Raw genomic sequence first — 12,159 nt, 5'->3', positions numbered from 1 at the left:
AGCCCCGACGACCGACCGCCGACCCACGACCGCCCCGCACTCGGCCGCCCCGGGCTTCCGGGCCCGGAGGCCCTGCGCCCTATTGGCTGGCGCCTCGAGGGGCGGGCCCCCGAGGGGCGCGCTGGTTGGCGGGGCCGCGGACCAATGAGGACGCCGCGGCGCGGGCGTTGAGGGCGCGCACGAAGCCGAAGCCGCGCGGTGTTTGAGGCGAGCTCGTGCGACACCTGCGGTGACCGTCGGCGCCGTCAGAAGGCCTCCGCGTTCCTGTCGCGCGCGGCCGCCCGCTTCTTTCGCTGCCGTGCCCAGGGCGACCGTCGTCCCGGAAGAGCCGCGGCATGAGCGCCTCCGACGAGGGGTCTGTGTGGGGAGCGGGGCTGAACCCCGAGGGCGAGGAGCCGGCCGACAGCCCGCCGGGCCGCCCCCGATTCCCGTGGGGTGTCGCTGTAGGCCGCGATCTGGGCACGCCGCGCAGCAGCGAGGGCGAGGGCCCGTTCCCGGACTCCGAGGGCTTCGAGTCCGAGTGGGAAAGGATGGAAGCGGGCGGGCGGGTGCTCCGCGGCCGCGAAGGCCGGCCCGGCTCCCCGGCCGACGCCCAGGGGCCCACCCTGGGCTACCTCGCCGACGAGGCCACCACGGCCCTCCTGCAGCAGCTGACCGACCGCGAGGCCCTGCGTGTGCGCAGAAACCCCTCCCCGGAGAGCGGCAGCACGCACTTGTCCGCGCTCTGGGGGGACGTGGAGGCCGCCTCGGCGGGCCGAGGCGTGCTGGCCCAGTCGTGGGCGGGGGCGCAGCTGGCGTCCGCCGCCCCGCTGCACCCCTGGGTGCCCCGCGGAGGCCGCGCCTGGGGCTACGCGAAGAGAGGCGCCATGGGCAGGCCGGGCCGCACCGCGGGTCGCCAGCGGCCCTCCGACGCGGGCCCGGTCCGCCTGCCTTCCGACTCCTCCGACTCCTCCGACGAGGCCGGGGAGATCCAGCGGATGAGGGTGAGCATCTGCCGCAGAGAAGCGAGGCAGGCCCGAGCCAGCAGCCCCGAGGGGCCCGGGGACACAGGCCGACAGCCGAGCTTCCACCAGACGCCAGGCCCGTTCCCGTCCTCCGCCTTCCGGGGGCGCGGCTCGCTCGCGGGGAGGCAGGCTGTAGGAGAGCGGGAGGCCTCCCCCGAGAAAGTGCCAAGTGCCGTCTGGGGGAAGGCAGAGGGCAGGCCCAGCTACGCGGGCAGGGCGGGCAGGGCGGGCGGCCCGCCCAGGGCCGCTCCGAGGAGGAAGGCGGCCCAGGAGAAGAAATCCGCCGCGGGCGCCTCCAAAGTCGCCCTGGGGAGAAGCTTTCCTTCCTGGGGCCAGAGAGCCTCGGCCACGCCCCCGGAGCCAGGCCCGTTCCCCACCGTCTCGGGCATGCGGCTGCTCAGCAGGGACAAGAAGCAGCCGTCGTCGGGCCCCGCGCCGTGTGGCTCCAGGCAGTTCAAGCCGTCGGGCGCGGGGAGGAGGCCTGCGGCCAGGAGGGGCCAGGAGTCCGAGCCCGTGGCCGGGGAAGATGGGGACCCGAGGAGAGAGCCAGCCGCCGAGGGCCAAGTGAGTACCAGGCCGCGGCCGTCCCCTCTGCCCACCGGCGGCCAGGCTCTGCCCACGTGGCCTCCACTCCCGACCCTCCGTCAGGGGTCGTCCCGGGGGGCAGGGGTTGGGGCCCAACTCCATGTCTCTAGGAGGCCAGATCGCGGTGGCTCTGGCCCATGCCATGCCTTCAGAGAGCCAGCAGTTGGGGCGTGGGGGCCCCGTTCTCCACGCCTGGCCCATTTCCCACGTCCTCCAGCAGAGAGGGCCTGGCTGGGAGGGAGGGCGGTGGCAGGCCATTCGGATGGCCGCGGGCGTAAAAGTTGGGCCGCCAGGCTTCGGCCGTGCAGACCGGCGGCCTTCCTGATTCCTGCTTCCCAGCCACACCCCAGACCTCCCTTGCACCGGCCGGGGGCTGGCCACAGGAGAAGTTGTGGACCACGCACCGGCCTCCCACTGCCCTCCCTCTTCCCGGCCTCACCCCAGCCCCTGAACACACACGCGTGCACACGGCCGCGTGCGCGCATCCCGCGGCCAAGTCCGTGAGAACGTTTTCGTTTTCATCTCCAACGCAGGAGCCGGGGCCGTCTTGCCCGTGCACACATCGAGGAGAGCGTGGAGAAAGCAGCAGTGGCAACTTCAGGGCCAGAGCCCCCCAATTTCAACGACGCGCTCGGCCCAGGGCCGTGAGCCAGGTGGACGTCCGGCCCAGGGGGCCTGCCCCATCCAGTGAGTCCTGCGGGCTTGGTGGGAGTGGGCCCGAGGGCCCCGGGAGGGAGGCCTCTGGCTCTGGCCCTGGCTCTGCGGGGGCCCCACTGACTCCTGCCTCCCCACTCCCCACACAGCTTTTCCCACAGGAAGCCGCAAGTCCGCAGGGCTGGCCTCAGGCCGCCTCCTCCTGTGCGAGGGGCTTGTGCGCAGGGGCGGCTCGCTGCCAGCAGAGGGTGGTGCCGCCTCACGTCTGGCCCTGCTAAGCCCCTGCCACCTCCCCGGGAGCTCTGGGAAGCTGCATGTGTGTTCCTTTCCTCTCAGGTGACCAGGAGCCAGTTGGCCGTCCCCAGAGACTGGAGAGGGAGCAGCAGCCACCTCCTGGAGCAGAGGGTTGTCCCAGGGTAAGGCTCTGTCTGTTTCCTCGAAACACAGGCCCCGACTGGCCCACGGGACCCGTGTCGGGGTTAAAATGGCACGTGCGTCCGTCCCCCGCCCTCCGTCGTGCACCCCCTTTCCCGGGAGGGGCCCGTGGCAGTCTAGCCCCGGGGGTGAGGGCTCGTGCAGGAGAGAGGAGTCTCGGCTGTGCTAATCCTTTCTCCTTCGCTGGCGTCCGCCGGCCTAGTGCCTCGTGCTGCAGAGAGAAGTAGACGACCTTAGAGAGCGGCTGGGTATGCGGACCCTCGGCCGGGATTGGGGCTGGACTGCGGGTCTCAGGGCGGGACTCGGGGGCCTGGGGCTGAGAAGAGGCACGGTGCAGGTGCGGGTGGCCTCCCAGGGACCGATGTCCCGGTGCGGTGGGAACCTGGCCTGGTCCTGGGCCGCCGGGCACGTGCGGCGAGGGTGCGTGCAAAGGGCAACGTGTTCTCTGAGCCGCAGGCGCCCTTTGCCGCCGAGAACCGGCCCTGGAGGTGTCCTGCTCTCGGGACCTTTAAAGACGCCGCATTTTAGTTCCCTTTAGCTGCCGCTCGCTGTGGCTTCCCCGGGCCGTGTGTGCGTGTGCGTGCGTGTGCGTGCGTGTGTGTTTATGTGCCAAGTTCCGAATGCTTGTGACGTGCCCCGAAGCCTCAGAACTAGGTCCGTCCCTTTGGGATGATAGTGCCCCTTCGAAGTCAGGTGGTGGCCGAGTGAGTGGGACCCGGGGCTCCTTGGGTGGGGCTGGAGGGCTTTCCGGTGGCCGGCTGCGTGGAGGTCGCCCACAGGGACGGCGGCGGTGGGGGTGGCGGGCTCCTCCACCCCTGAGTCCGCAGGGCGTGCGTCTGCCTCTCTGTTTCAGCAGCCATGCAGTCCCTGGTAGACAAGCGCGAGGACCTGTGAAGTGAGTGGCACGCAGCGCACCCCTCCGCACGGTCGGGGTGTGGGAGTGCTGTGGGCCGGCCCCGCGGGACGCTCGTCCCTGACTCTGCTCTGTTTGGCAGGTTGAACCCAGCCCCTTCGGACCAGCGGGGCAGCCGTTAACGCGGGGAGCCCCGATCCCCGCCACGCCGGTCTCCTGTTCTGCCTCAGCCCGGCCTTGCTCGCCCGTTTTGCGTCGGCCGCAGCTCTGTTCATAGTCATTTTCAATTAAAGTTTCTCTTGTACCCTGTGGTCTGTGCTGGAGGGTTGGGGGGAAGAGGGAACGGGGTGGGGCGGGGCCGCGAGATGCCCCAGTTCGCGGCCTTTCCCAGCTCCGTGCCTCTGGCTCTCCTCGGGCCTCCTCCCTGTGGGCATCTGGCCAGCGTCGGGCCCGAGCCCTGCGGCCAGGCCACCAGCGGTCCCCGAGCCTGGGTTCTGCGTGCCTCGGCCTGGCCCCGTGGGCATCTCCTCCCTTTCCTCTGCGGGCCCTGTCGGTGTTCTCTCCCGATTCCCTCCGTTTTGGGGTGTCTCGCGGTTGCCACCCTCGCCCCCTTCGCGTCCTGCACCAGGAGCCCGTGATCCCCTTCCCGAGCTCCGTCCGGCTTCCCTTCCCGCCCGGGGTTCCCGGCCAGGCCAGCCCGCTTCGCCGTCTGAGCATCCTCGATGTCTCGCAGGGCTGTCCTCAGGTGGCCTTCCCGGCACCTGGGCTTGGGCGACTGAGAGCGCAGGTGAGCTCATCTTCCCCTCCCCGGGCCCCGTCCTCTGTGGTGTGCTCAGGTCCCTCTGGTGCCCCTGTGCCAGCGGAGAACTCCCCCAAGATCCCTCGGAGAACTCGCCCGGGAACGCTCGGTAGGCCGCTGCTCTTTGGCCCTCCCCTTTGGCCCGGGGTCACCAGTGCTGTGGGTTGTCCGTCCTTGGTTTCAGGGCTGGCGCGGGCGGAAGTCACAGCCCACAGAGTTGCGGAGCAGAGCGGAAGGGACTGGGAACGCAGCGGGCTGGGGGGAGTGGGGTGGGCGGAGAGCGCAGGTTACTGTCCGGCCCGAAGGACGGGGACCGGGTCTGAGGTCGTGGCCATTGTCCGGCTTTGGGGAAGCGCCAGCCCGCACTACTCGCAGGCGTCCAGCTTTCCTGGCCTTGTCACCCCTCCGGTCCGGCCAGCCCACTGCCACTCACCCCCAGCCAGGGCCTCCACGGCCCCGTTGCGAAGGGGCCAGTCGGTTGCTGTGGCGAGGGCAGTTGATAGGTGTCACTGTTCCTGCGCGGTCCCCTTGCAATACTCTTCGTCCAGCTCGGACACAGATCTTCCCGGAAAGGAGTTCTGCGTCCCCGCCCAGGCTCCCAGCCTGCGTCTTTAGGTCACACCACAGTGAGTCTGAACCTCGTTTGAGTCCCGCTCACTGACGCTGGGTAACGGGTCCTGTCTCCCTCCGGGACCCAGGGTTGTGGGGCCTGGGACTCAGAGGGCCACACTGGCGCTTGAGTGGCTTGAGGGATGCTTCTGCCAGACTCCATTCCCAAGAGACTGGCGTTTCATGTAAGAAAGTGGGGTTAGTGACGGTGGATGGAACGTGCAAGGGTGGCATGGGTGTCTGCGTGCCTGCGCGTGCCCCGGCGTGTCTGAACAAAACTGAGCGAGTGATGTCCCTCGAGGAGAAAGATGTGGTTCGGCACGTAAAGCAAGTAGAGACCCTGGTCACGACCCGTAAGGGACCGCATCAGCCAAAGCGGGGGTGGGGTCTGCTCTTTTCAAGAGGACTTGTGAAACTCCTTACTCGCAGCAGGGTCCACGCGGGCAGGGCGTCTGGACGCTCAGCGTCCGAGCTGTTGCAGGCGGCTCTGGACCCTCTCGGCCAGTCTGTCGTGCCTGACCACTCCTGTGTGTGTCATGGAGTGGGAATGGGGAGGATGGCCGCCTCAGAGTGGCCGGGACACGCCTCATCCCCGAGGCAGGGCGCTCACGATGGAGGCTGCCCCCACCCCCAGGAGCCCACCGGAGCACGGGCCAGGTGGGCGCAGTGAAGAAGGGACGGAAAGAGTGACCGCAGCGGGGACATCGGGCAGACGCAGTTCCACCCTGCCTCCATACGCTCGCCCCGTCTCCCTCCCGGCCCCGCACTGTGAACTTGGGTGGACAGCCCATCGCGCACGGCACAGGCCATCCCCGCAGCCCTCAGGGCCGGGAAGGATGCACGTGGGCCTTCTCCTGCCACCTCAGGCCCCTTACTTCACAAGGCGCACTTGACCGCCAAGGCTACGGCTTGGCCCTGACCCGCTGGTCATTTCCTGGCTCGTGACACAGCGTGCTGCTGTCTGGCTGGCTAAGTTGGCCGGTCGGTCGTGGCAGGCAGGAACACAGCCCTTGGGCCGAGTCCTGCCAGCGTCCCCTCCCTCCTCCAAGCACACGACACCCTCCTTCACAATCGAACCGACTCCTGCACAGCGGTGTGGCTCTACACTTGAGCAACTCGGCCCGTGGCCCAGCGCGTTCCGGGCGCTTCTGCGGGAGATGCGGCGGGGGCTGCAGCTCCAATGAAGGAAGGATGTCAGGGCCCCGCGGGAAAGGGGGCGGTCGGACCCCCGCCCTAAGTCGGAGCGCCCCTTGGGCCCTCCGCTCCAGCCCCTCTCCAGGCTGGCAGGCAGCGGTGGCTGACCCAGAGAGGCCTGGGGCCCAGCCTGCGTCCTTCTGCTTCCTGCCCAGTGCCTGGGCGCACCCCTCCCCGCCCCGCCAGCACCACCTCGACCAGCCGATGGCTCTACTCGACCCTGAGGGGGGCACTGGACCCCAGGGCAGGTGGGGGGATGTTAGCGCTGGAGAGGGAGCTGAGCGCCGTAGGCTCAGTGACGGTGCCCATAGACATCCAGGTCCTACTTCGCGGAAGCGGATGCCATGCTGCCTTGCTTGGCAATCGAGAGCGGGGTGAAGGTTACTGGCAGCTCTCTGTGCTACTCCGCTTACTTGAAGGTAGGGGGATATTCATAGACTACCCGCTCAGCCTCAGTATCATCTTATGGGGATAAGAGTGGAGTAGGGTGGCGGAAATATAGGTCATAGTGATGTGATATGAGAAGGATGTTTTCCTTCATCACTGGCTTGGAAGATAGCGAAGGTAGGTGAGATTCAAGGAATGCATCATCTTCTAGTGCTGGAAGGACAAGGAGGCTGATACCCTCTAGTGCCTCCCGAAGGGGTAATCTTGATATTAGCCCCGTGATTCCTATGGCTGACTCTGCCTTACAGGACTATAATAATAAAATACTGTGCTTTTTAAGAAAATTTGTAGTAATTTGTTATGGCCATAATAGCAACGTAATACACTCGGGGATAATAACGTTTCAATTGCTGCTCTATGGAGCTCTGGAGATTTGTTGACATATGTGCCTAGCCGTGATGCAGCCATGGTGGTGAAGCCCTTAGCCAAATTCCACATGTATAATAGGCCTGGGCTCTCAATTTTTCATGTCCATTCATGACCTTAAACTCTGCAGGCCAAGTAGATTGTCTCCTCCACAGAGTCCATGTAGGGTGGAAGGTACATGAGTGAGGAGGTCAGTGAGTGTCAGAAAGGGCAGCCATCCCTAGCTGTGGCAGAGACCCAGCATATCGCACAGGGCTATATGTGATGACAATCATAGTATAAGAGACTTGTCTTTGCTGTCAGTAACTCCTTGGTGAACTTGGACACCTTCATGCACATCTACTCTCAATGTCCATGCCGAGAACTCCTCCTTTCTCTATTCGCATTTTCTAATTATCTATTATCTCTAATGTTTCACCAAGAAGATATAACAAGTATAAATATATTAACACCTAACATCGGAATACCCAATTATGAGAGCCAAACACTGACATAATTGGAGAGAAACAGACAGTAATACAATAATATAGGAGATTTTAATATTCCACTTTGAATAATGGATAGAACAATGAGAAACAAGATCAATAAGGAAACAGTGGACTTGAACAACATTATAGGCCAATTAGCCGTAATAGACATATACAGAGGAGTTGACCCAATAACATCAAACTACACATTTTTCTCAAGTGCACACAGAATATACTCCAGGATAGATTATTTGTTAGACCATGAAAAAAATTTAAAAACTTTACAAATTGGAATCATATCAAGTATCTTTTCTGATCTCAATGGAATAAAACTAGAAACCAAGATCAAAAAAGAAAATTGAGAAATTCACCAATGTGTGGAAATTAAACAGACTCTTGAAGAACCAATTGGTCAAAGAAGAAATCACAAAGGAAATTAGTATGTGAGACAAATGAAAAGGAAAACACGATACACTAAAATATAAAAGAAAAGCTTTAGTAAGAAGGAAGTTTATAGTTTGTAAATACCTACATTGGAAAATAAGAATGATCTCAAAAACCCTTAACATTACATCTCAGTGTAAAAAAAAAAAAAAAAACTAGAAAAAGAAGAACAAACAACCCAAAGTTAGCAGAAAGAAGGAAATAACAAAAGTTACAACAGAAATAAGCCAAATAGAGTAAAGAAAAAGTGTAGAAAAAAATCAACAAAACTAAGAGTTTTTTTAAAGGTAAACAAAATTGACAAACTCTAAGATAAGCTAACTAAGAGAAAATGAGGGATGACCGAAATAACAAAAATAAAAAATAAAAGAGAAGACATTACATTGAGTTCCTTAGAAATAAAAAGGATCATAAGAGATTACAATGAGCAATTATATGTCAATAAATTGGATAACCTAGAAGAAATGGTTAAATTCCTATAAACATACAATCTACTAAGACAGAATCATAAAATAATGTAAAACAATCTGGACCAGAGAAGACTAAAATGATGATGTAGGAGATCCCAGGCAAAGATCAACAATTGGAAGCTGTCCAAAAAGAAAAAAAAAATAGCTCTGGGAGAGCTCTAGATTCCACTTAAGAAGTTTTAGCAACATAATGGAAGAAAAAAACCTGAGAATAATCACACAAGAAGATAAGGAAGACAGTTTCACGTTGCCCGCATCGTCCTATCTCCCAAGCTGGCATTGTTTGACACCAAGAAGGAATTTCCCAGATAGAAAGAGTTCTCCTCACCAGGAAATGGAGAGTGGAGTAAGCAACCAGCTTCTCCAGCCTTTCAGGGTACCACACAAAGGTCTCACTTCAGTTTCTCCCCACTTAGGCCAGCAAAACTGAGTCATATAGAGATGGCTAGGAACAAGGAAGAAAAGCAAGGGTTATTATTAGCAGACATTCACTGGGGACAATGAGGGAGTGACCTGCTTTGCAGACAAACTCAGTGGATTTCACTACTGATGAAGCCAATGACCAGCATAGCAGGTTTCGCCCTACAGATATTTGTGTTTACTGATGCCAGCTGCCTGAGTCCCTTCATGTTGCTTCCCCTCCACCCCCACCAGAGCCTGGAGTCATGCTGGCAGCCAGCTTGGGGCTCAGTGGCTGCATGAATACAAGATGCCAGCCTACACTCTCGGGCTGATCCCCACTGCTGTATGTTTGCTCATGGCTAGCCCCTTCAGCTGTGTACTTGCACACCACAAGGCTGATGCCCATCACTGGCCTCCACTGCAGTGTGCATGTCCAGAGGGCGAGGATGCAGCCACAGGAGAGGACACTAACAGCCAGGGTCTCTGCATCTGCTGTGGGCGAAGATAAGGCCCTGCCTTCAGTCACTGGCTGGCCAAACTACATCTACCTGTAGCTAGAGCCTCCAGCTGTGCATCTGCATACTCTCAGCGCCGGAACCTATCAGCAGTCTCTACTGTAATGTGCATGACTGGGAGCAGAGTGTGCAGGCATGGAAGAGCATGCCAATAGCCAGGGCCTCTGCAGCTACCAGTGAGCCTACAGTTGGCCCTGACCATTGCTTCAACTCTGGCCCCCATTACCATCTGTGTCTGCACCTGACCCCTACCACTGCAGAGGTACCTGAAGCTGGCCCCCACAGTTGAGTGTGTATACAACACTGGCTCCTGCTAGCAACGCTGCCTACTCTCATCCCTAGCCACCAGAACAAGAGCACCCTAACAGAACTTGCAGCCACTGCAGATCTCCCACAGTGCTCAGCAAAGACCACACAGTTGTTGACACTGTGGACCTCAGTGCTCTCAGCCAAAGCGATATCGCACACCCCTGGACCTGGTGCTGTTATATGCCCACATATTTGGTGCTCTGTACCACTACATGCAGGCCACAGCATGCTCCTGTGTCCCCCCAACCATGAGTGAAAGGCTTCCCTTACTGACATTAGTCCATAAAGTCTGGAAGAGGTAACTGCTTCTTCAAATACACAGAAACCTATGCAAGGCTACAGGGATCATAATAATCAGGAAAAGGTGACTCCACTAAAGGAATACAGTAAACCTCTAGTAACTGGCGTCAAAAAAATGAAGATCCAGGAATTGCCTGACAGAATTCAGAATACTTGTTCTAAATAGGTTTAGACAGCTATAAGAGAACATAGATAAACAATATAGTGGTACCAGGAAAACAATAAAAGAACAAAATGAAATTTCGACAGTGAGATAGAAAACAAAAAGCCAAGCAGAAGTTTTAGAGATAAATAATATGAGTGGATTGAAGAATTCAGTACAGAGCTTTAATATCAGACTTCACCCAGCAGAAGAAGGAATCAGTGAGCTTGGAGACATATCAATTGAAATGATCTCATCAGAGGTGCAAAAAAAAGAAAACAAAGAATGAAAATGAATGAAGAAAGTTTGCAGGACGCCATCAAGAGAAATAATGTATTATTGGAGTCCCAGAAGAAGAGAAGATAAAAGGGGTAGAAAGTTTATGTAAAGAAATAAACATTCCAGACAAGATGGCAGAGTAGGCAAACACTGTCTCCTCTCACAACAACATCAAAATCACACCTAAACTACAGAACAATCATTGAGAAACACCTGAAGTCTACTAGTAGGAAGGGCAGAGACATGTTTCTGGCTGGTCCCACGCCTACATGTGGCAGTTAAAAATTGGGAGGGATATCTTAGCTGTGGAGGTTCCCCTCTGAGGAGCAAGGGTCCCAAACTCACATCGGTCTCCCCACTCCAGGGCACAGTGATGAGAAGAGGAGTCCCCACAATATCTGACTGTGAAAATCAGCAGTGATTCTGTCCCTCCGGGTGAGACGAAGGACTACTATAGACCCAGGCATCCTCTTAAAGGTTCCAAGTACAGACTCACTCACCAACACTTGCCCTAAGTTCCAGCGAATGGACAGCAGCTCGAAAGGCTCCAGGGACATATGAGAAGGAAATGAATTATCTGGCTTCAGGGCAAGGGCTGGAGGTGCAGCTCTCACCTGGACAGAAGTGCTGGCTGGAGCCATTGTTCTTTTATTGAGCCCATCTCCAACGCAACCAGCAGGTGCAAGAGGGTACCTAGTCTGGGTCTCCATTAACTTGGCTAACACCACTCAAACCACCTCGGTGATTCCCTGAGACCCCGCCCCACCAAACACACATCCCCGGCCAGAACTTCTTTTCGCATCTGTTCTACAAAAGTGGCCAGTTTCAGCCTATACTGCAGACTTTCTTAAAATCTCTCAAATGCCCACAAATCCCGAACAAGTAGGGGCTGGCCTTGGTGTATTGTGTAGCTCTTACTAAGTGGCCCTAAGCCCAGCACTAGTGGCAGCTGGCCTCAGTTCATAGCATAACCACTCTCAGGTGCCTCAAAGCCCAGAACAGGCAGCTACCATCCACATATCACTTTGTAGCTCCAACTGGTGGCCCCAGGCAGGGCACAGGCAGCAGCTATCCTAGGTCTGCACCAGAGCCCCTTCTAAGAAGCCCCAGAACGAATAAACCCAGTATCTAGCTTCAGACCACACCAGAGCACCACGCAGTTAGCTCCACAAACTACACACCTAAAGGACAGGCTAGGCGGGCACCAGAGCCCCCACTAAAGCAAATCCCACTCCATGGAGTCACACTCCACACAATAGCTCCTCCACTGTAGTCACAGTTAATCCTAACAACCAATCAGCCTGAGGGCCAATCCCAGCCACTGATATGCCAAGAGCAACCAAGGCTCAACTACAACAGGAGGGCACGCACAACCCACACAACAGATACACCTGGAGCACCCCTCTCAGGTGACCAGGGAAGACTGCACCACTGGGCCGCACCGCACGCCTACTACGTAAGGCCACTGGGCTAAGACTAGGAAACATAGCAGCCCTACCTAATACATAGGAACAAACAGGGAGGCAGCCAAATGGAGGGGACAAAGAAACATGTCTCAAATGAAAGATCATGAGAAAACTCCAGAAAAAAACTAATCGGAATGGAAGCAAGCGATCTACCAGATCCACAGTTCAAAATACTGGTTATAAAGATGTTAAATGAACTTAGGGGAAGAGTAGATGAACTCAGTGAGAACTTACACAAGGAAATAGAAACCACAAAAAAGAACCAATCAGAAATGAAGAATACAATAACTGAAATGAAGAATACATTAGATAGAATCAATAATCGATTAGATAAAGCAGAGCATTGAATCATTGATTTTAAAGACAAGGTAGTGGAAAACAATCAACCAAAACAGCAAAAAAAAAAAAAAAAATGAGAA

At 57.3% G+C, this 12,159-nt stretch overlaps 1 protein-coding gene across 1 annotated transcript; it reads left to right on the top strand.

Annotated features, from left to right (window-relative positions):
* Positions 1-335: 335 nt before the first annotated feature.
* Positions 336-3,729, top strand: LOC105311432 (uncharacterized protein CXorf49-like). The gene is made up of 6 exons (XM_023527106.1): positions 336-1,423; positions 1,454-1,568; positions 2,609-2,659; positions 2,881-2,926; positions 3,532-3,573; positions 3,674-3,729. Exons 1-5 carry the CDS (start codon positions 336-338, stop codon positions 3,570-3,572), a joined length of 1,341 nt encoding a protein of 446 aa, XP_023382874.1. The 3' UTR covers position 3,573; positions 3,674-3,729.
* Positions 3,730-12,159: the final 8,430 nt, after the last annotated feature.

This window comes from Pteropus vampyrus, unplaced genomic scaffold (assembly GCF_000151845.1).
Source record: "Pteropus vampyrus isolate Shadow unplaced genomic scaffold, Pvam_2.0 Scaffold1000003969, whole genome shotgun sequence".
Lineage (NCBI taxonomy): Eukaryota > Metazoa > Chordata > Mammalia > Chiroptera > Pteropodidae > Pteropus > Pteropus vampyrus.
The sequence above is the reverse complement of the archived record's forward strand: the minus strand, read 5'-3'. Positions and strand labels throughout refer to the sequence as shown.

Coding starts and splice junctions, on each gene's coding strand:
- LOC105311432 (XM_023527106.1), top strand. CDS start 336: ATGAGCGCCTCCGACGAGGGGTCTGTGTGGGGAGCGGGGCTGAACCCC. Junction 1,424..1,453: donor AGCAGGGACAAGAAGCAGCC/GTCGTCGGGCCC, acceptor GTGTGGCTCCAG/GCAGTTCAAGCCGTCGGGCG. Junction 1,569..2,608: donor AGCCAGCCGCCGAGGGCCAA/GTGAGTACCAGG, acceptor GGCCGTCCCCAG/AGACTGGAGAGGGAGCAGCA.